This window comes from Ictidomys tridecemlineatus, chromosome 14 (assembly GCF_052094955.1).
Source record: "Ictidomys tridecemlineatus isolate mIctTri1 chromosome 14, mIctTri1.hap1, whole genome shotgun sequence".
Taxonomy (NCBI): Eukaryota; Metazoa; Chordata; class Mammalia; order Rodentia; family Sciuridae; genus Ictidomys; species Ictidomys tridecemlineatus.
In genome coordinates this window covers 9,279,442-9,301,968 of record NC_135490.1, presented here as the reverse complement: position 1 = coordinate 9,301,968, position 22,527 = coordinate 9,279,442, and the positions used below count along the sequence as shown (strand labels likewise).

General features: G+C 37.9%; 1 protein-coding gene across 1 annotated transcript; it reads right to left on the bottom strand.

Moving 5' to 3' along the window:
- Nucleotides 1-3,501: 3,501 nt before the first annotated feature.
- Nucleotides 3,502-20,741, bottom strand: LOC144370657 (thyroid receptor-interacting protein 11-like). The gene is given in 6 exon segments (XM_078031372.1): nt 3,502-3,602; nt 3,605-3,651; nt 3,653-3,725; nt 3,728-6,989; nt 7,086-7,228; nt 17,795-20,741. Coding segments are annotated over 6 exon segments (6,573 nt in total).
- Between the last annotated feature and the right edge of the window lie 1,786 nt (nt 20,742-22,527).

Below are 22,527 nucleotides of genomic sequence, written 5' to 3'. Positions count from 1 at the left end.
AAATGACTCCATATTTTATAATCCTTTCTGCCCTGTCCCCAAGTAACATCAAATGGGTTTGGGGGGATATTCCCACTAAGTGGCCACCAACTGACCATGTTGATGCCCTCATCCATAGACCAAATTCCAACATACACACTGTGTGCACTCATCAGACGTGTGCTCAGAGATACCTACCGAGGCCCAGACATGTCTGGGGCATCTGATAGCAATGGTACCTTCATAACACAAATGTGCCTTCCTAACACAAAAAATCTAGTGAACTAAGCTCTGATATGTGCTTAAAAGTCATTAAGACAAAAGGATTTCATTTCCCAAGGAATTGGTTGGACAACTTAAATATTTGTTTTGGTGGCTAAAATAGGCAAGTTTAATCCAAAGGAAGTTCAGATAAGAAAACATGGCAATAGACCACAAGTTCACAATATTCTCCAGTTCTGAGTATTTCAGCCCGAACTCTTCAATAACCACTTTTGCTCTGCTCTGGTTCCTGCAAACTGATGCTGATTTAATACATTTTATGCATATGTGAATAAGTTTTTTTCAGACTGTTTATGAATTCAAAGACTTTTCTGGGATCTAGAAGCCCCAGCCCCAGACACTCCAAGGGCAGGGCTCATACATCAAATGACTGAACATTTCCCACATCTTCCAGAGGTTACTACAAATAGTTTCAGTTGACACCATGGCAAAAATGAGAAAGGGATTTTAAGATTCTCACATCCCTGTTTTAAATGCCATCATTAAATATATTGGGAACATGAGTATGGACTATGTCTAAAACTAGACTGGAGTATCTCCTATTCTCAACTGCTTCTTGGGTCATGTAATTTAAAGCCATAATTGCCTTGGGTCAAATAATTAATTAAGAACAAAGCAGCTGTAGAACAAGGAAAATTTTATTTTTCAGAAACATTTTTAAATCTGTTAATCTATATTCATACAAGTAAGATGTCATATAAATTATTTCCAATCATATTCTATTGCTTGTCTCAATTTTCAAAAGAATAGTATTTTCTTTTTGGGATGTTAAAATAGTTACATTATTACAAAGATCATTAAAACTTGATGAATAGGGTAAAAGTTTCTCATAAGAACTAAAGGATGGAATAAAGACTATTTAGCCAATACACATTAAGTTTCATCATGTGATTATGGAAATTTTGATTTGTTTATAATTCTGGAAATGCTCTGTGTGAATCTGGTTCTCAGTCGTTGCAAAGACCATCTTTTTACAGTATCTCACCAATACAAACTTTAAAATAGTATATATTTTAGCGATGACTTTTAAATGTGAATTGTTATTCACTACCATGGATTAGTTCTGTTACTAGAATTTACTTAAAACAGATTCAATTAAGTGTCAAGTTAGGATTTTTTTTAGAATGGACTTGTGAAAAATGAAAGACTCTTCTTCAATTGTAAGCAGCTGGTGCTGGTGCAAGGAAGTGATTTCACTGATGTTTAGCATGCAGGTGTGTCTCACGGCTGGGCTGGTGGTGGTCACATCAACCAATGGGCAGGACGAAGTCTCAGAGAACCACATTCGCAGAGTCGTAGGGGACTGTCCACCTCTCAGGGCGAATTTAAAGCCATAAGTGTCCTGGGTTCCATAATTTTCAGCCTTTTTTATACAAAGTCTTCTAAAGATGGTTAATGTTAGTTTCAGGTCCCATTTTTGGCACTACATTAAAAAGCCAAAGCTAGTACTTTCTTTTCTTTTCTGATTGCTGGAGACTTAAAAGGTAAATCCCATGTCCCTATCCTAAAAGAGCTTGAAAATTAAATGAATAAAAAGTTGAAACAGAAAAAAATAAAAGAAAGAAAAGTAAAAGCTGATATATATAGCTACTAGGTATCTTGTCTTCCCTTTTTATTTTTGTAAATTAAGCTAAAAGATAAATCAAAAGTTTCTAGCTTAAGTTAGATGAAATCAGATAAGAGGAAAAAGTAGATTATATAGCAAATATTTCTGACATCTGTAATTTCTAAAACCATTAAGAACATTTCTATTAAAATTAATTTAATTTTATTAAAATTTATTTGTAAATTATTTCATTAATATTAAATAATTTGATTTATATTAAATTCTATGTGAATTAAACTAATATTATTAAATTGTATTAAATTCATTTAAATAAAATTTAATAAATTTTGAATAAAACTTAGATCATAGTTTAATATAAATTAAATTTATTAGGTTAATAATGTTAATGAAATAAATTCAAATTAAATAATATTCATTAAAAATAAATTTAAATTAAATCAATTTTTACTGAATTATCATTTAATTTTTATTAAATTTTATTTAAATTAATTTTATTAAAAATGTTCTTAATGGTTTTAGAAATTACAGGTGTCAGAGAAGTGTTTCTTATATAATCTGCTTTTTCTCTTCTCTGACTTCTCCTAACTTCAGCTAAAAACTTTGATTTATCTTTTACCTTAATTTACAAAAATGAAAAATGTTTTTCTAAGGATTTCAGCTTTTAAAACATTATATGATTTTAATTTCTCCTGATTTCTCCTCCCCGCTGTTTTGTGATCAAATGATTTTAAAAATGTGTTTATAAGCATTATTTTAGAGCCCAAAAAGTACGTAGATAAACGGTCCCGATATTTAATGACACATCCTTGCAAATTAACTTTTCCATTGAAAATGTGTTCAGTTTGACTTATAAAAATGGTCTTCTTTCTGGACATTAACATCTAGAAAGGTGAATTAATGTAAAGTGATTTTTTTTTTACAGAAATGAAAATAAGTAAAATGGATGGGTGTCATAGTATTTGCATTAAAATTTCTCAGAATTTATCCACGAAACTTCATGTTCAGGCCTTCCCACTGTCACTTTTTTTTAGTAGTTGTTCAAGGGTTTTCTTTTCTAAACTCAAGAAGTCACAACTTTGGGCAACATTATATTTTGTTTTTATACACTCTGAATTCTGAGCTATATAGGTCTTTCTCTCATGAGTTGGATTTTTCTTCCTTTCTGTTAATTAAGTGTGTCATTTTATCTTCATAAAATTAAATGTAACAAATACAATCATAAAAAAAGAGGTTGGAGCTAATGGCTCACTAGTGGTGCACTGTACAGTTGCTCACAAAGTACATTAGAATTGGTTATTGTTGAGGATTACGTCATAACATCAAAACAAAATTTTATAAACAAAAAGTGCTACATCAAACAAAACAAATTAGATTTTTTAAGCGCTAAAGCAAAAAAAAGAAAGATAGAAAGAAAGAAAGAAAGAAGGAAATAAAGGAAGAAATAAAGAAAGAAAGAAAGAAAGAAAGAAAGAAAGAAAGAAAGAAAGAAAGAAAGAAAGAAAGAAAGAAGAAAGAGAAAGAGGGAAGACAAATACCTAGTAGCTACATACATCAGCTTTTTTCTTTCTCTTTTTGTCTACAAATACATGACACTTTTTCCAAAAGGTCACTCTCAAAAAGTACTGAGTTATGGCTTCAGTAAACTGCTACATCATCACTGGCTTGAGAGTCGCTTATGGCTTTAAAAGGTCCTTTAGTACAACCCTGGCAGGATGGTCTGGGGACAGTGGCAATGGTGTAAAGGTGGGCATGACATCTGCGAAGGGTTCCAGAGAAGATGCCCAGGTCCACTAAGTCCCAGTCCAGCTAGGTGAGTAAGTGGCTCTGAATTCTGCTGCCTCTTTACCACTTCCCGGCACCTTTGCACCTTGCTTTCTTCTTCTTGGTGAATCTAGAGTTCCATGGCAGGAGCAGAAAGTTTGGGTGGTGGAAAAGCTGGATGAGATTCCCTTTCCAGAAACTTAATAAAAAGTTCTGAAAAAGAACTCCTCCGCACACATTGCTGACTTGGTATCAAAGGTGTGCTGGGGACAGATTTGGGTCCTCCTCCAAGCCAACCAGGCATCCACTTGGTAACACCTCCGCAATCTTCTTTCAACAACTCCTCCATTTCCCCCTTTTCAATGTCCAGGATCCTTCCAATTAACCGTAGCACTTCAGGACGCTTCCTTTGGGGTGTGCGGAAATGACCGATAAAAAGGTTTCTCAGGAGGCCTTTATCCACTTTTCCTTCTGTGCTGCTGGTCATGTTCGTCAATTGCTTTGGTGTATCGTCCAGCATTTCTTGCAGGAGCTCACTTTGTTTTGTGGGTTCTCCAGTCTGTTCTTCCTTGAGATCTGACTGTCTGGGTGCTGAATCCCACACAACATTTGCTTCATCCTGTAGTAATAATAATGCTTCTCCTTCGACTTTTTCTGCCTTTTCCTTCTGTTCTTTCTTGAACTCAGTCTCCAGCTGCAAGTCTTTTTCTTGCAACATGACAGAGAACCTCATGTTGGTCTCCTGCAATGCTTGGCACTCCATTTCCTTTGCTTTGTATGTTTCTGTTATGTTTTCATTTTCCGCTTTGAGTTTAGAAATGTCCATTTCTAAAATGAATATTCGCTCCTGTTCTTTTAGAAGTTTAATCTCAGGTTCTTCTTTGATTCCTTTCACTGACGCCTCATTTTCAGATTTCAATAAGTTGTCTTTTTCACCTCCATTTTCTACAGTAAGGCTTTCTTTAACTTTCGGTTCTCGAAGAACATCGGAATTCTCTGTTTGAGTGTTGTATCTGTCTCCAGGCAACTGGGCTTTTATTTGTCCAATGGTTTTCTGCAAATTCTTAATTTCCTCATCTTTTACTAAAAATAACTGGGCATGCGCAGCATTCATCTGCTCATATTGGTATTTCAATTCATTCATTTCCTTCTTCTGCTCCTGTAAAGACTGAAGTAGGCGCATTTTACCCTGTCTTTGATCTTCAATTATCTTCTGCTGATGTTTAATTTCCTCTACCAGATGATTATTGACGATATTCAGTTGAGATACCTCACATTCTAGTTCTGTGATACTATCGAGGGTTTCAGGCTCAGCCACAAGGACAGCTCTGTGCTGCTGTTCCCTAAGTCTTTCCAATTCTTCTTGCAGATGATTTCCTTCTTCTTTCATGGATTCAATCCTTCTGTCCTTTTCTTCTATGGTTTGCCTTAAGGTTCCATTTTCTCTTAAGACCCGAGAAAACTTATCTAAATTCTTTTGGAGTTCTGAACTTTGTTCTTTGAGTTTGTCAATAAACACTTTTTTCTCACTTCTACGTCGTATCAATTGCTCCGGTTCTTCTAAACCAGATGCCAAAAGTTCCTTAGTTTCTTTTTGATCAGCAGCCATTTGCTCAATCCTCTTTTTGAGGCTTGCGATTTCAAAATCCTTCTCTTGATTGAGTTGTTTCAATTTCTTGATGACAAGGTCTCCTTCATATCGTTGTTTGGCTAGCTCGTCTTTTATCAAAACGATGTGCTTTGTCGCTTCCTGGTTCTGAGTGTCCAGTTCTTCCAACTCAGCTATCAGCATTTTCTTTTCATTAATACTTTGATTCAGTTCTTGCTCCTTCGACTCCAAGTTAAGTTTTAAGTTATGGAATTGTACACACAAATTCACGTCTGTTGAAGCTGTACTTTTAATTACTTCATATTCACAGCTCAATGTTGACAGTGATATCTGAAGTTCTTTCATCTCTTGACTCAATAATGACTTCTCTTTTTCTAAAACTTGGACACGCTGATTCAGTTTCAGATTGTCTTCAGCCAGATGGTTATCCCGGTTTAAACCATTCAGTCTCATTATTTCCTTTTCAGCATCGGACAGGGCTTGTTGCAGCCTGAGCACTTCTTCCACCAATGAACTCAGTGGAAGAATTTTTCCCTTTTTGGCCACAGTATCACTCTGCTCCATCACAGAAGCCTGCGATTTACTACATTCCAGTTGCAAGTTCTCACACTGCTCAATGATTTGTCCCTTTTCCACACGGAGCTGCTCTTGTTCTCTGTTCGAGACGTTTCCGTCATTTTCTGCAGAAGATAATTTTTTATTGATGTCTTTTGTTTGATCCTCAAGTTCTTGTATCTCTTTCATCGACTCGGCATTTTCAGATGGTAGAACCTGAATAGTTTTTTGCGTCTCACAGGCTCTAACCCCTGAGTCACCTTGTTGTGACTGATTTTCAAGTTCTTCAATTCGTTCTTCGTAGTCACATAATTCCTCTCGATGCTGGGAACTTTCCTCTGCCAGTTTCTCTTGATGTGCCTTCTGCAAAACTGGCATTTCATGTTGATGATTATTTATGTCCTGGCTTTGGTTTTCTTCAAGTACCTTAATAGTATTTTGGAGTTTGCAGATTTCATTTGGATCAGAATTACGTGTTCCTTGTGCTTGACCAATATGCTTCCAGGGGCCGACTTCAGATTCAAGTCTCGAAACTTCGATCGACAAGCTCTTTATTTCATGTTGTGATGAAATGACGTCGCTAAAGTGCATGTCTCCATCAGGAAGAGGTGAAAACTGACCACTGATTCCACAGCTGGATGGAGCCGGTGCAGTGGTTATTGGTATATCTCCAGCTCCGGAGTGTACTGATGGGGCAGGTGACTGCCGTCTCCACAGGTGATCCTCTAGTACCATCTGTCTTGCTTTAGGTTGGCTGGCTTCTGTCCCTCTCTGTTGCAGTTGATGTCGGTAACGTGCAGAGGGAAGCTTTATGGGAAGCCCTGATGCTTCTTCCTGCTTTTCTTCCGGATCAGCACAATCCTTTGTAAGTCTTCCATCCGTTGATGTGAATGGAGATTGGGGAGCTTCAATTTCCTTTCTCCCACAATGAGGTAAACCTGCTTCTACCTCTTCTAAATCGTCCAGAAACGCGTCCCTGGCCAAGCTGGAGATATGGCCGGTGAGGGAAGCCAAGCTGTCCCCCACCCGACCCAAGGAGTGGCCCCAGCCGGAGCTGAGGCCCCTAAACCAGGACGACATCGCTGCAACCTCTGAGCTGCTGCAAAACCCGCTCCTCTCACCATCCACCTCTCTCCACCTCTCTCCACGGAAGGGCCTGGAGCGCGGCGGGGTCGATTGTGACCTAAGCCTCGGAATTCGGGGCGCTGCGGGGCTCGCGCCAACGTCGCCTTCTGCCTGGTAACGCAGAGCCCTGGCCTGGCCTGGCCTTCCACCAGGGACTCGCTGCCAGGGGCGCAGTCACCCCTGGGGGCCTCTGCTCCTTCCCTGGACTTTCCGCTGCCCCCCTTGGGTGACTCCGCCCTCAGCGTTGGTGACCTGCCCCTGCAGGGCGGGCTGCTCCTGCACCTGGACTGGCCGCCCTGACACCCTGGGATTTTCAATATTCATGAAGAAGCCTTTTAGAGCACTGTGACCTGCAAAGCACCCCTGAAATCATGGTTTCCTACAAATGAGTCCAATTTGCTGTCATAAAGAAAGTTGTATTGATCATTCTGACTGCAGTTACCAATTCATTCCATACCTTAACATCCCTAACTTACTGAAAGTCTGTCCTCCATATGCTAACTCACTCTCGTGGCTCTTATCAAAATACTGTGACTCCTTTGGCTCTTGAATGACTTGATTCTGGTTTTTGGTTTTTTTCCCCCCCTACTTTCAAAACAAGTTCTTTACCCTGGATGGGTTTAATGCTTTAATGGTATTATGCCCAGACATGAATCAAGGTAGCTATAGCAATTTATAGATTATACTAATTAAAAACTTGCAACTTTGTGGGTAAAAAGGTAATATAACTAATATTATCCCAACATTTTGCTCCTGAAATACATTTTTCATAGTATCCTTTTAGTAAAATTTTTTGGAAAAGGGATCATCTCATTTGTAACTACAAAAAACTTTTCAGTGTTTGGAGGGATTTCCAGATTAATGATCAAAAGAAAATCAAAGAAGGAAGAGTATCCCAGCCCAGCAGCTTCTACAGACACCAATAGGCTTTATACCTCAAGCTAGAGTGAAATAGGTCCAAGAAAGTTTATGTTGATGAACAGATAAACTCATATAACTATGTTTTCTCATCTTGGAAAGGCAGGTGACAGCAGCGGTTAGGATTCCAGAAAACTGTTGACAACCCACAAGTCAAAGAGACAAGTTGGTGTCAGTGTTCTTTAATAAAAGCATAAAAAGATTTGCCGAAAATCTAACCATTTATTTGTACCATACATTAAACGTCTCAGTGCTAAGAAATATTCCAGAGCAGCAGATACAACTTGCTATTAATTTTATTTATTTATTTTTGTTTTTTGTTGCTAATAGACATTTATTTATTTATTTATTTATTTATTCATATGCAGTGCTGAGAATCGAACCCAATGCCTCACACATGCCAGGCAAGTGTGCTTCCACTGACCCATGACCCTAGCCCCATTGCTATTTCAATAAAGAAACTTCTATTGAAAGTTTTACTTAGTTTTTATTTAAATTTCTAGAAAATAGATAAAAATTGATCCTATAATTAAAAACTCCAAAAACTTGCTTTAAAATTCCCCACTTTGATATTACTTTATTATGGGTTAATGGACCTCCTAATTCTGGACCAGAGCAGCAACAATCTCAAGAACCATTGTGAACATCTCCAAGGGTTCTGGATTTGCCATTTCATCAAAGTCCTGATGTCCTCCAGAAATGCCCACCCAATTTCCAGATTGCACAACCAGTCTTCTCATCCCAATATCAAGAACTTTGTGTGTTACCTACTTTGTTCCTTGAAGTAAGCAACCTTGAAAAAACAGAGTTGAATCACGCTAAATGAAATTACTCTTGTGATGGGACATAAGAGGCACATAGAGAGCTCATCCTCAACAAAATGCTGCCTATAGGAGACTCATCTGTTAGGAAAAGACATACACAGACTGAAGGGGAAAGGTTGGGAAAAATCATACCCCTCACATGCACTAGCAAGCAGGGGTTTCCATGCTCATAGCACACAAAGCAGACTTCAAGCCAAAGTTAATCAAAAAGGATAAAGATGGAATTCAGATACTGCTCAAGGGAACCAGACACCAACAAGACATAACAAGCATCAATAGATATGCCCCAAACAATGGTGCCACTGTGTTCATCAATCAAACTCTTCTCAAGTTCAAGAGTCAAATTGACCACAACACAATAATCTCGGGTGACCTTAACACACCTCTCTCAAAACTGGGTACATCTTCCAAACAAAAGTTGAATAAAGAAACTGCAGAGCACAATAACACAATTAATAACTTGGACTTAACTGACATATATAGACTATTTCGACCGGCATCAAACAGATACACTTTCTTCTCAGCAGCACATGGATTCTTCTCTAAAATAGAGCATTATACTATGCCACAAAGCAACTCTTAGCAAATACCATGCATTTTACCAGATCATAATGAAATGAAATTGGAAATCAATGACAAAATAAAAAATAAAAATGTTTTCATCACATGGAGACTCAACAATATGCTACTGAATGAACAATGGGTGACAGAAGACATCAAGGGGGAGATTAAAAAATTCTCAGAGGTAAATGAGAGCATAGATACAACATATCGAAATCTCTGGGACACTACGAAAGCTGTACTAAGAGGAAAACTCATTGCATGGAGTTCATTCCTTAAAAGAAGAAAACTCAACAAACGAATGACCTCACACTACAGCTCAAAGCCCTAGAAACAGAACAAATCAGCAGCAAAGGCAGTAGAAGGCAAGAAATAATTAAAATTAGAGAGGAAATCAAGGAAATCAGAACAAAAGAAACAACTGAAAAAAATTTACAAAGCTAAAAGTTGGTTCTCTTAAAAAATAAATAAAATGGACTGACCTTTAGCCACACTAACGAAGAGAAGGAGAGAGCGAATTCAAATTACCAGCATACGTGATGAAAAGGCAATATCACAATAGACACTTCAGAAATACAGAAGATAATTAGAAATTATTGTTAAACCTTATACTCCAATAAAATAGAAGATTTGGAAGGCATCGAAAAATTTCTTAAGTCATATGATCTGCCCAGATTGAGTCAGAAAGATATACACAACTTAAACAGACCAATATCAAGTGAGGAAACAGAAGAAGCCATCAAAAGACGACCAACCAAGAAAAGGCCAGGACCGGATGGATACACAGCTGAGTTCTACAAGACCTTTAAAGAAGAACTAATACCAATACTCTTCAATTTATTTCAGGAAAGAGAAAAAGAAGGAGCACTTCCAAACTCATTCTATAAGGCCAACCAACATCACCCTGATTCCAAAACTGGACAAAGACACATCAAAGAAAGAAAACTTCAGACCCATATCTCTAATGAACATAGATGCAAAAATTCTCAATAAAATTCTGGCAAATCAAATACAAAAACATATCCAAAAGATCGCTCACCACGATCAAATTGGATTTATCCTAGGGATGCAAGGTTGGTTCAACATATGGAAATCAATAAATGCAATTCATTACATCAATATACTCAAAAATAAGAATCATATGATCACCGCAATAGACGCAGAAAAACCATTTGACAAAATACAGCACCACTTCAGGTTCAAAACACCAGAAAAACTGGGGATAACAGGAATAGATCTCCAGATCTTAAAGGCTATCTACGCAAAGCCCCACACCAACACCATTCTAAATGGAGAACAAATGAAGGCATTCCCTCTAAAATCTGCAACAAGACAGGGATGCCCTTTTTCACCACTTCTATTCAGCATAGTTCTTGAAACACTGGCCAGAGCAATTAGACAGACGAAAGAAATTAAAGGAATATGTATAGGAAAAGAAGAACGTAATTTAGCTTTACTTGCCGATGTTATGATTCTATACCTAGAAGACCCAAAAAGCTCCACCAGAAAATTTCTAGAACTAGTAAATGAATTCAGCAAAGTAGCAGGATATAAAATCAATACCCATAAATCAAAGGCCTTTCTGTATATCAGTGACAATTTCTCTGAGAAGAAAATGAGGAAAACTACCCCATTCACAATATTCTCAAAAATAAATAAATAAATAAATAAATAAGATACTCGCAAATCAAGGAAAGAGGTGAAAGATGTATACAAAGAAAACTACAGAACCCTAAAGAAAGAAATCAAAGAAGACCTTAGTAGATGGAAAGATCTACGTTGCTCCTGGGTAAGCAGAATTAATATTATCAAAATGACCATACTTCCAAAAGCACTATACAGATTTAATGCAATTCCCATCAGAATCACAATGGAATTCCTCATAGAAATAGAAAAAGCAATCATGAAATTCATCTGGAAAACTAAGAGACCCAGGATAGCTAAAGCAATCCTAAGCAGGAAGAGTGAAGCAGGTGGTATTGCTATACCAGACCTCCAACTATACTACAGAGCAACAGTAACAAACACAGCCTGGGATTGTCACCAAAACAGGCAGGTTGACCAATGGTACAGAGAAGAGGACACAGAGACTAACCCACAAAATTACAATTATCTTACATTAGACAAAGGTGCCAAAAACATGCACTGGAGAAAAGATAGCCTCTTCAACAAATGGTGCTGGGAAACCTGAAATCCCTATGCAACAAAATGAAATTAAACCCCTATCTCTCACCATGCACAAACTTAACTCAAAATGGATCAAGGACCTAGGAATTAAACCAGAGACTCTGTGTCTAATAGAAGAAAAAGTAGGCCCTAATCTCCATCATGTGGGATTAGGCCCCAACTTCCTTAATAAAACTCCCATAGCGCAAGAATTAAAACCAAGAATCAATAAATGGGATGGAATCCAAGTGAAAAGATTCTTTTCAGTAAAAGAAACAATCTGTGAGGTGAACAGAGAGCCTACATCCTGGGAGCAAACTTTTACCTCCCACACATCAGATAGAGCACTAATCTCTAGGGTATACAAAGAACTCAAAAAGCTAAACACCAAAAAAAAAATATATATATATATATATATATATATATATATATATATATAATAATAACCCAATCAACAAATGGGCCAAGGACCTGAACAGACACTTCTCAGAAGAGGATCTACAATCAATCAACAAATATATTAAAAAATGCTCATTATCTATAGCAATCAGAGAAATGTAAATCAAAACCACTCTAATATATCATCTCACTCCAGTCAGAATGGCAGCTATTATGGAGACAAACAACAGTAAGTGTGGGTGAGGATGTGGGGGAAAAGGCACACTCATACGTTGCTGGTGGGAGTACAAATTGGTGTGGCCAATTTGGAAAGCAGTATGGAGATTCCTTGGAAAACTGGATATGGAACCACCCTTTGACCCAGCTTTTCTTCTCCTTGGGCTGTACCCAAAGGACTTAAAAACAGCATACTACAGGGACACAGACACATCCATGTTTATAGCTGCACACTTCACAATAGCTAAACTGTGGAGCCACCTAGATGCCCTTCAGTGGATGAATGGATACAAAAGCAATGTGGCATATATACACAGTGGAATTTGACTCAGCATTAAAAAAGAACAAAACCATGGCTTTTGCAGGTAAATGGATGGCTTTGGAGAAGATACTGCTAAGTGATTTTTGATTTTGGAGAGAGCCCGAGCAAGGTGATGAAACTATTACTCAAAGTCTTTCATTTACATGTGGCGACAAAATAATTGGTACATTAATAAAAATTTTAAAAGAAAGCAATAGTTGGAACTCAAAGCATTCTTCTCCTCCTTAAACTATTTTCACTTAATGTTAAGATTTTCCTCTTCCAAAAAGTCAAATGAGGAGCGAGTGCAGCTGTATTTTTCTTTGAACACAGGAACAGCTTTTAAGTTTTTAAGTCGTTATAAGTTTGATTATATCCCGAGACAGACTCTCCCAAGGGAAGATTTACCAACCAAGTCACCATCAGGCACAAACATTCACAAACAGTCGTGAAAAAGGTGTTTATCAATAATAGCGAACGACATCTGCTCTGCCTCTTACAATAGGGGGAAGAAGGGTAGAAGGTTTTAAGTCTCATTTCTTTCCCTCTGTGCTTTGTGGATTTGTCTCTTGGGCTTGTTTATAATGGCTAATCAAGAGAGAAATGGGAAAGAGAGAATGCACTGATCACACTGGAAATGGTGCCTAGAGGAAGAAAAGAGGTCAGTAGGATCAGAGGGAGGTAAAGAAAAGGAGACAGAAATGGTATTGGTGTTAGCACATACATGATACTATGTTTCAATAATTATATTATACTATATGTAATTAATATGCAATATTAGTATGTCATATATATGTTATATAGTAACATTAGTATGTATAAAAATCATAAATAGCATATATGTGTGTGTGTGTGTGTGTGTGAGAGAGAGATAACTGTATATTTCAGTATTGGTCACGTTGCTTAGATTTGGGGAAAATTTGTCAGGAACAAAGAGAGAACATGGAGGGAAACGGCTTTATATGCAGGAGTCTGAAAGGCCGGAAAGAGGAGTCTGAACTATGTGTTGTAGAGACAACCTGCTCTGACCATTTCTCACTTCTGGTGCCTGCTGGACTTCCATTTCTCTGGCTGGAAAACCTGCAGAAACTGTGCTCAGGTTCAGTTTCTTTGATCAGCCTTTCTCTAGAGGCTTTTGCCTCTTCCAAAGTAGCCCTGAGCCCTCTCCCCTTCTCTATTTGATGTCCCTGTCCCTCTAAAGCTCATGTTGAGATTCCCAACTTCTAGTAACTCAGGATATGGCTGTATTTAGAAATGGGATCCCTAAAACATTAAGGGAAGGGAGCCAGAATCCAGAATGACTGGTGGCCTTCTAAGAAGCAGTGACTAGGAATCACACATGCAAAGAGGAAAGACATGCAGACAAAAACAGAAGGCAGCCACATACACAGCAGGAAAAGAAGCCCAGGACAAACCAGCCTCCAGGACTGTGAGAATAAATAAATCCTGTGCTTTAGGCCACCCACCCCTGGTAATTTGTTATGGCGGTCCTGCACGCTCACCCCCAACTGAAAGTCGCCTTGTGTTTACTCCAGCGTTTTCAGTTTCAACCTTCCTTTTTCTCTCCTCAGCTGCTCAAAACCACCAAGGTTCACCACACCAATGCTTCTCACAGTAGGGCCACAGGCTTCCCATCTCTGAACTCAATGAGAGCCAGCCACCAAGATAAGACAGTGATCCTCAACCACGAAATGACTCCATATTTTATAATCCTTTCTGCCCTGTCCCCAAGTAACATCAAATGGGTTTGGGGGGATATTCCCACTAAGTGGCCACCAACTGACCATGTTGATGCCCTCATCCATAGACCAAATTCCAACATACACACTGTGTGCACTCATCAGACGTGTGCTCAGAGATACCTACCGAGGCCCAGACATGTCTGGGGCATCTGATAGCAATGGTACCTTCATAACACAAATGTGCCTTCCTAACACAAAAAATCTAGTGAACTAAGCTCTGATATGTGCTTAAAAGTCATTAAGACAAAAGGATTTCATTTCCCAAGGAATTGGTTGGACAACTTAAATATTTGTTTTGGTGGCTAAAATAGGCAAGTTTAATCCAAAGGAAGTTCAGATAAGAAAACATGGCAATAGACCACAAGTTCACAATATTCTCCAGTTCTGAGTATTTCAGCCCGAACTCTTCAATAACCACTTTTGCTCTGCTCTGGTTCCTGCAAACTGATGCTGATTTAATACATTTTATGCATATGTGAATAAGTTTTTTTCAGACTGTTTATGAATTCAAAGACTTTTCTGGGATCTAGAAGCCCCAGCCCCAGACACTCCAAGGGCAGGGCTCATACATCAAATGACTGAACATTTCCCACATCTTCCAGAGGTTACTACAAATAGTTTCAGTTGACACCATGGCAAAAATGAGAAAGGGATTTTAAGATTCTCACATCCCTGTTTTAAATGCCATCATTAAATATATTGGGAACATGAGTATGGACTATGTCTAAAACTAGACTGGAGTATCTCCTATTCTCAACTGCTTCTTGGGTCATGTAATTTAAAGCCATAATTGCCTTGGGTCAAATAATTAATTAAGAACAAAGCAGCTGTAGAACAAGGAAAATTTTATTTTTCAGAAACATTTTTAAATCTGTTAATCTATATTCATACAAGTAAGATGTCATATAAATTATTTCCAATCATATTCTATTGCTTGTCTCAATTTTCAAAAGAATAGTATTTTCTTTTTGGGATGTTAAAATAGTTACATTATTACAAAGATCATTAAAACTTGATGAATAGGGTAAAAGTTTCTCATAAGAACTAAAGGATGGAATAAAGACTATTTAGCCAATACACATTAAGTTTCATCATGTGATTATGGAAATTTTGATTTGTTTATAATTCTGGAAATGCTCTGTGTGAATCTGGTTCTCAGTCGTTGCAAAGACCATCTTTTTACAGTATCTCACCAATACAAACTTTAAAATAGTATATATTTTAGCGATGACTTTTAAATGTGAATTGTTATTCACTACCATGGATTAGTTCTGTTACTAGAATTTACTTAAAACAGATTCAATTAAGTGTCAAGTTAGGATTTTTTTTAGAATGGACTTGTGAAAAATGAAAGACTCTTCTTCAATTGTAAGCAGCTGGTGCTGGTGCAAGGAAGTGATTTCACTGATGTTTAGCATGCAGGTGTGTCTCACGGCTGGGCTGGTGGTGGTCACATCAACCAATGGGCAGGACGAAGTCTCAGAGAACCACATTCGCAGAGTCGTAGGGGACTGTCCACCTCTCAGGGCGAATTTAAAGCCATAAGTGTCCTGGGTTCCATAATTTTCAGCCTTTTTTATACAAAGTCTTCTAAAGATGGTTAATGTTAGTTTCAGGTCCCATTTTTGGCACTACATTAAAAAGCCAAAGCTAGTACTTTCTTTTCTTTTCTGATTGCTGGAGACTTAAAAGGTAAATCCCATGTCCCTATCCTAAAAGAGCTTGAAAATTAAATGAATAAAAAGTTGAAACAGAAAAAAATAAAAGAAAGAAAAGTAAAAGCTGATATATATAGCTACTAGGTATCTTGTCTTCCCTTTTTATTTTTGTAAATTAAGCTAAAAGATAAATCAAAAGTTTCTAGCTTAAGTTAGATGAAATCAGATAAGAGGAAAAAGTAGATTATATAGCAAATATTTCTGACATCTGTAATTTCTAAAACCATTAAGAACATTTCTATTAAAATTAATTTAATTTTATTAAAATTTATTTGTAAATTATTTCATTAATATTAAATAATTTGATTTATATTAAATTCTATGTGAATTAAACTAATATTATTAAATTGTATTAAATTCATTTAAATAAAATTTAATAAATTTTGAATAAAACTTAGATCATAGTTTAATATAAATTAAATTTATTAGGTTAATAATGTTAATGAAATAAATTCAAATTAAATAATATTCATTAAAAATAAATTTAAATTAAATCAATTTTTACTGAATTATCATTTAATTTTTATTAAATTTTATTTAAATTAATTTTATTAAAAATGTTCTTAATGGTTTTAGAAATTACAGGTGTCAGAGAAGTGTTTCTTATATAATCTGCTTTTTCTCTTCTCTGACTTCTCCTAACTTCAGCTAAAAACTTTGATTTATCTTTTACCTTAATTTACAAAAATGAAAAATGTTTTTCTAAGGATTTCAGCTTTTAAAACATTATATGATTTTAATTTCTCCTGATTTCTCCTCCCCGCTGTTTTGTGATCAAATGATTTTAAAAATGTGTTTATAAGCATTATTTTAGAGCCCAAAAAGTACGTAGATAAACGGTCCCGATATTTAATGACACATCCTTGCAAATTAACTTTTCCATTGAAAATGTGTTCAGTTTGACTTATAAAAATGGTCTTCTTTCTGGACATTAACATCTAGAAAGGTGAATTAATGTAAAGTGATTTTTTTTTTACAGAAATGAAAATAAGTAAAATGGATGGGTGTCATAGTATTTGCATTAAAATTTCTCAGAATTTATCCACGAAACTTCATGTTCAGGCCTTCCCACTGTCACTTTTTTTTAGTAGTTGTTCAAGGGTTTTCTTTTCTAAACTCAAGAAGTCACAACTTTGGGCAACATTATATTTTGTTTTTATACACTCTGAATTCTGAGCTATATAGGTCTTTCTCTCATGAGTTGGATTTTTCTTCCTTTCTGTTAATTAAGTGTGTCATTTTATCTTCATAAAATTAAATGTAACAAATACAATCATAAAAAAAGAGGTTGGAGCTAATGGCTCACTAGTGGTGCACTGTACAGTTGCTCACAAAGTACATTAGAATTGGTTATTGTTGAGGATTACGTCATAACATCAAAACAAAATTTTATAAACAAAAAGTGCTACATCAAACAAAACAAATTAGATTTTTTAAGCGCTAAAGCAAAAAAAAGAAAGATAGAAAGAAAGAAAGAAGGAAATAAAGGAAGAAAGAAAGAAAGAAAGAAAGAAAGAAAGAAGAAAGAGAAAGAGGGAAGACAAATACCTAGTAGCTACATACATCAGCTTTTTTCTTTCTCCTTTTGTCTACAAATACATGACACTTTTTCCAAAAGGTCACTCTCAAAAAGTACTGAGTTATGGCTTCAGTAAACTGCTACATCATCACTGGCTTGAGAGTCGCTTATGGCTTTAAAAGGTCCTTTAGTACAACCCTGGCAGGATGGTCTGGGGACAGTGGCAATGGTGTAAAGGTGGGCATGACATCTGCGAAGGGTTCCAGAGAAGATGCCCAGGTCCACTAAGTCCCAGTCCAGCTAGGTGAGTAAGTGGCTCTGAATTCTGCTGCCTCTTTACCACTTCCCGGCACCTTTGCACCTTGCTTTCTTCTTCTTGGTGAATCTAGAGTTCCATGGCAGGAGCAGAAAGTTTGGGTGGTGGAAAAGCTGGATGAGATTCCCTTTCCAGAAACTTAATAAAAAGTTCTGAAAAAGAACTCCTCCGCACACATTGCTGACTTGGTATCAAAGGTGTGCTGGGGACAGATTTGGGTCCTCCTCCAAGCCAACCAGGCATCCACTTGGTAACACCTCCGCAATCTTCTTTCAACAACTCCTCCATTTCCCCCTTTTCAATGTCCAGGATCCTTCCAATTAACCGTAGCACTTCAGGACGCTTCCTTTGGGGTGTGCGGAAATGACCGATAAAAAGGTTTCTCAGGAGGCCTTTATCCACTTTTCCTTCTGTGCTGCTGGTCATGTTCGTCAATTGCTTTGGTGTATCGTCCAGCATTTCTTGCAGGAGCTCACTTTGTTTTGTGGGTTCTCCAGTCTGTTCTTCCTTGAGATCTGACTGTCTGGGTGCTGAATCCCACACAACATTTGCTTCATCCTGTAGTAATAATAATGCTTCTCCTTCGACTTTTTCTGCCTTTTCCTTCTGTTCTTTCTTGAACTCAGTCTCCAGCTGCAAGTCTTTTTCTTGCAACATGACAGAGAACCTCATGTTGGTCTCCTGCAATGCTTGGCACTCCATTTCCTTTGCTTTGTATGTTTCTGTTATGTTTTCATTTTCCGCTTTGAGTTTAGAAATGTCCATTTCTAAAATGAATATTCGCTCCTGTTCTTTTAGAAGTTTAATCTCAGGTTCTTCTTTGATTCCTTTCACTGACGCCTCATTTTCAGATTTCAATAAGTTGTCTTTTTCACCTCCATTTTCTACAGTAAGGCTTTCTTTAACTTTCGGTTCTCGAAGAACATCGGAATTCTCTGTTTGAGTGTTGTATCTGTCTCCAGGCAACTGGGCTTTTATTTGTCCAATGGTTTTCTGCAAATTCTTAATTTCCTCATCTTTTACTAAAAATAACTGGGCATGCGCAGCATTCATCTGCTCATATTGGTATTTCAATTCATTCATTTCCTTCTTCTGCTCCTGTAAAGACTGAAGTAGGCGCATTTTACCCTGTCTTTGATCTTCAATTATCTTCTGCTGATGTTTAATTTCCTCTACCAGATGATTATTGACGATATTCAGTTGAGATACCTCACATTCTAGTTCTGTGATACTATCGAGGGTTTCAGGCTCAGCCACAAGGACAGCTCTGTGCTGCTGTTCCCTAAGTCTTTCCAATTCTTCTTGCAGATGATTTCCTTCTTCTTTCATGGATTCAATCCTTCTGTCCTTTTCTTCTATGGTTTGCCTTAAGGTTCCATTTTCTCTTAAGACCCGAGAAAACTTATCTAAATTCTTTTGGAGTTCTGAACTTTGTTCTTTGAGTTTGTCAATAAACACTTTTTTCTCACTTCTACGTCGTATCAATTGCTCCGGTTCTTCTAAACCAGATGCCAAAAGTTCCTTAGTTTCTTTTTGATCAGCAGCCATTTGCTCAATCCTCTTTTTGAGGCTTGCGATTTCAAAATCCTTCTCTTGATTGAGTTGTTTCAATTTCTTGATGACAAGGTCTCCTTCATATCGTTGTTTGGCTAGCTCGTCTTTTATCAAAACGATGTGCTTTGTCGCTTCCTGGTTCTGAGTGTCCAGTTCTTCCAACTCAGCTATCAGCATTTTCTTTTCATTAATACTTTGATTCAGTTCTTGCTCCTTCGACTCCAAGTTAAGTTTTAAGTTATGGAATTGTACACACAAATTCACGTCTGTTGAAGCTGTACTTTTAATTACTTCATATTCACAGCTCAATGTTGACAGTGATATCTGAAGTTCTTTCATCTCTTGACTCAATAATGACTTCTCTTTTTCTAAAACTTGGACACGCTGATTCAGTTTCAGATTGTCTTCAGCCAGATGGTTATCCCGGTTTAAACCATTCAGTCTCATTATTTCCTTTTCAGCATCGGACAGGGCTTGTTGCAGCCTGAGCACTTCTTCCACCAATGAACTCAGTGGAAGAATTTTTCCCTTTTTGGCCACAGTATCACTCTGCTCCATCACAGAAGCCTGCGATTTACTACATTCCAGTTGCAAGTTCTCACACTGCTCAATGATTTGTCCCTTTTCCACACGGAGCTGCTCTTGTTCTCTGTTCGAGACGTTTCCGTCATTTTCTGCAGAAGATAATTTTTTATTGATGTCTTTTGTTTGATCCTCAAGTTCTTGTATCTCTTTCATCGACTCGGCATTTTCAGATGGTAGAACCTGAATAGTTTTTTGCGTCTCACAGGCTCTAACCCCTGAGTCACCTTGTTGTGACTGATTTTCAAGTTCTTCAATTCGTTCTTCGTAGTCACATAATTCCTCTCGATGCTGGGAACTTTCCTCTGCCAGTTTCTCTTGATGTGCCTTCTGCAAAACTGGCATTTCATGTTGATGATTATTTATGTCCTGGCTTTGGTTTTCTTCAAGTACCTTAATAGTATTTTGGAGTTTGCAGATTTCATTTGGATCAGAATTACGTGTTCCTTGTGCTTGACCAATATGCTTCCAGGGGCCGACTTCAGATTCAAGTCTCGAAACTTCGATCGACAAGCTCTTTATTTCATGTTGTGATGAAATGACGTCGCTAAAGTGCATGTCTCCATCAGGAAGAGGTGAAAACTGACCACTGATTCCACAGCTGGATGGAGCCGGTGCAGTGGTTATTGGTATATCTCCAGCTCCGGAGTGTACTGATGGGGCAGGTGACTGCCGTCTCCACAGGTGATCCTCTAGTACCATCTGTCTTGCTTTAGGTTGGCTGGCTTCTGTCCCTCTCTGTTGCAGTTGATGTCGGTAACGTGCAGAGGGAAGCTTTATGGGAAGCCCTGATGCTTCTTCCTGCTTTTCTTCCGGATCAGCACAATCCTTTGTAAGTCTTCCATCCGTTGATGTGAATGGAGATTGGGGAGCTTCAATTTCCTTTCTCCCACAATGAGGTAAACCTGCTTCTACCTCTTCTAAATCGTCCAGAAACGCGTCCCTGGCCAAGCTGGAGATATGGCCGGTGAGGGAAGCCAAGCTGTCCCCCACCCGACCCAAGGAGTGGCCCCAGCCGGAGCTGAGGCCCCTAAACCAGGACGACATCGCTGCAACCTCTGAGCTGCTGCAAAACCCGCTCCTCTCACCATCCACCTCTCTCCACCTCTCTCCACGGAAGGGCCTGGAGCGCGGCGGGGTCGATTGTGACCTAAGCCTCGGAATTCGGGGCGCTGCGGGGCTCGCGCCAACGTCGCCTTCTGCCTGGTAACGCAGAGCCCTGGCCTGGCCTGGCCTTCCACCAGGGACTCGCTGCCAGGGGCGCAGTCACCCCTGGGGGCCTCTGCTCCTTCCCTGGACTTTCCGCTGCCCCCCTTGGGTGACTCCGCCCTCAGCGTTGGTGACCTGCCCCTGCAGGGCGGGCTGCTCCTGCACCTGGACTGGCCGCCCTGACACCCTGGGATTTTCAATATTCATGAAGAAGCCTTTTAGAGCACTGTGACCTGCAAAGCACCCCTGAAATCATGGTTTCCTACAAATGAGTCCAATTTGCTGTCATAAAGAAAGTTGTATTGATCATTCTGACTGCAGTTACCAATTCATTCCATACCTTAACATCCCTAACTTACTGAAAGTCTGTCCTCCATATGCTAACTCACTCTCGTGGCTCTTATCAAAATACTGTGACTCCTTTGGCTCTTGAATGACTTGATTCTGGTTTTTGGTTTTTTTCCCCCCCTACTTTCAAAACAAGTTCTTTACCCTGGATGGGTTTAATGCTTTAATGGTATTATGCCCAGACATGAATCAAGGTAGCTATAGCAATTTATAGATTATACTAATTAAAAACTTGCAACTTTGTGGGTAAAAAGGTAATATAACTAATATTATCCCAACATTTTGCTCCTGAAATACATTTTTCATAGTATCCTTTTAGTAAAATTTTTTGGAAAAGGGATCATCTCATTTGTAACTACAAAAAACTTTTCAGTGTTTGGAGGGATTTCCAGATTAATGATCAAAAGAAAATCAAAGAAGGAAGAGTATCCCAGCCCAGCAGCTTCTACAGACACCAATAGGCTTTATACCTCAAGCTAGAGTGAAATAGGTCCAAGAAAGTTTATGTTGATGAACAGATAAACTCATATAACTATGTTTTCTCATCTTGGAAAGGCAGGTGACAGCAGCGGTTAGGATTCCAGAAAACTGTTGACAACCCACAAGTCAAAGAGACAAGTTGGTGTCAGTGTTCTTTAATAAAAGCATAAAAAGATTTGCCGAAAATCTAACCATTTATTTGTACCATACATTAAACGTCTCAGTGCTAAGAAATATTCCAGAGCAGCAGATACAACTTGCTATTAATTTTATTTATTTATTTTTGTTTTTTGTTGCTAATAGACATTTATTTATTTATTTATTTATTTATTCATATGCAGTGCTGAGAATCGAACCCAATGCCTCACACATGCCAGGCAAGTGTGCTTCCACTGACCCATGACCCTAGCCCCATTGCTATTTCAATAAAGAAACTTCTATTGAAAGTTTTACTTAGTTTTTATTTAAATTTCTAGAAAATAGATAAAAATTGATCCTATAATTAAAAACTCCAAAAACTTGCTTTAAAATTCCCCACTTTGATATTACTTTATTATGGGTTAATGGACCTCCTAATTCTGGACCAGAGCAGCAACAATCTCAAGAACCATTGTGAACATCTCCAAGGGTTCTGGATTTGCCATTTCATCAAAGTCCTGATGTCCTCCAGAAATGCCCACCCAATTTCCAGATTGCACAACCAGTCTTCTCATCCCAATATCAAGAACTTTGTGTGTTACCTACTTTGTTCCTTGAAGTAAGCAACCTTGAAAAAACAGAGTTGAATCACGCTAAA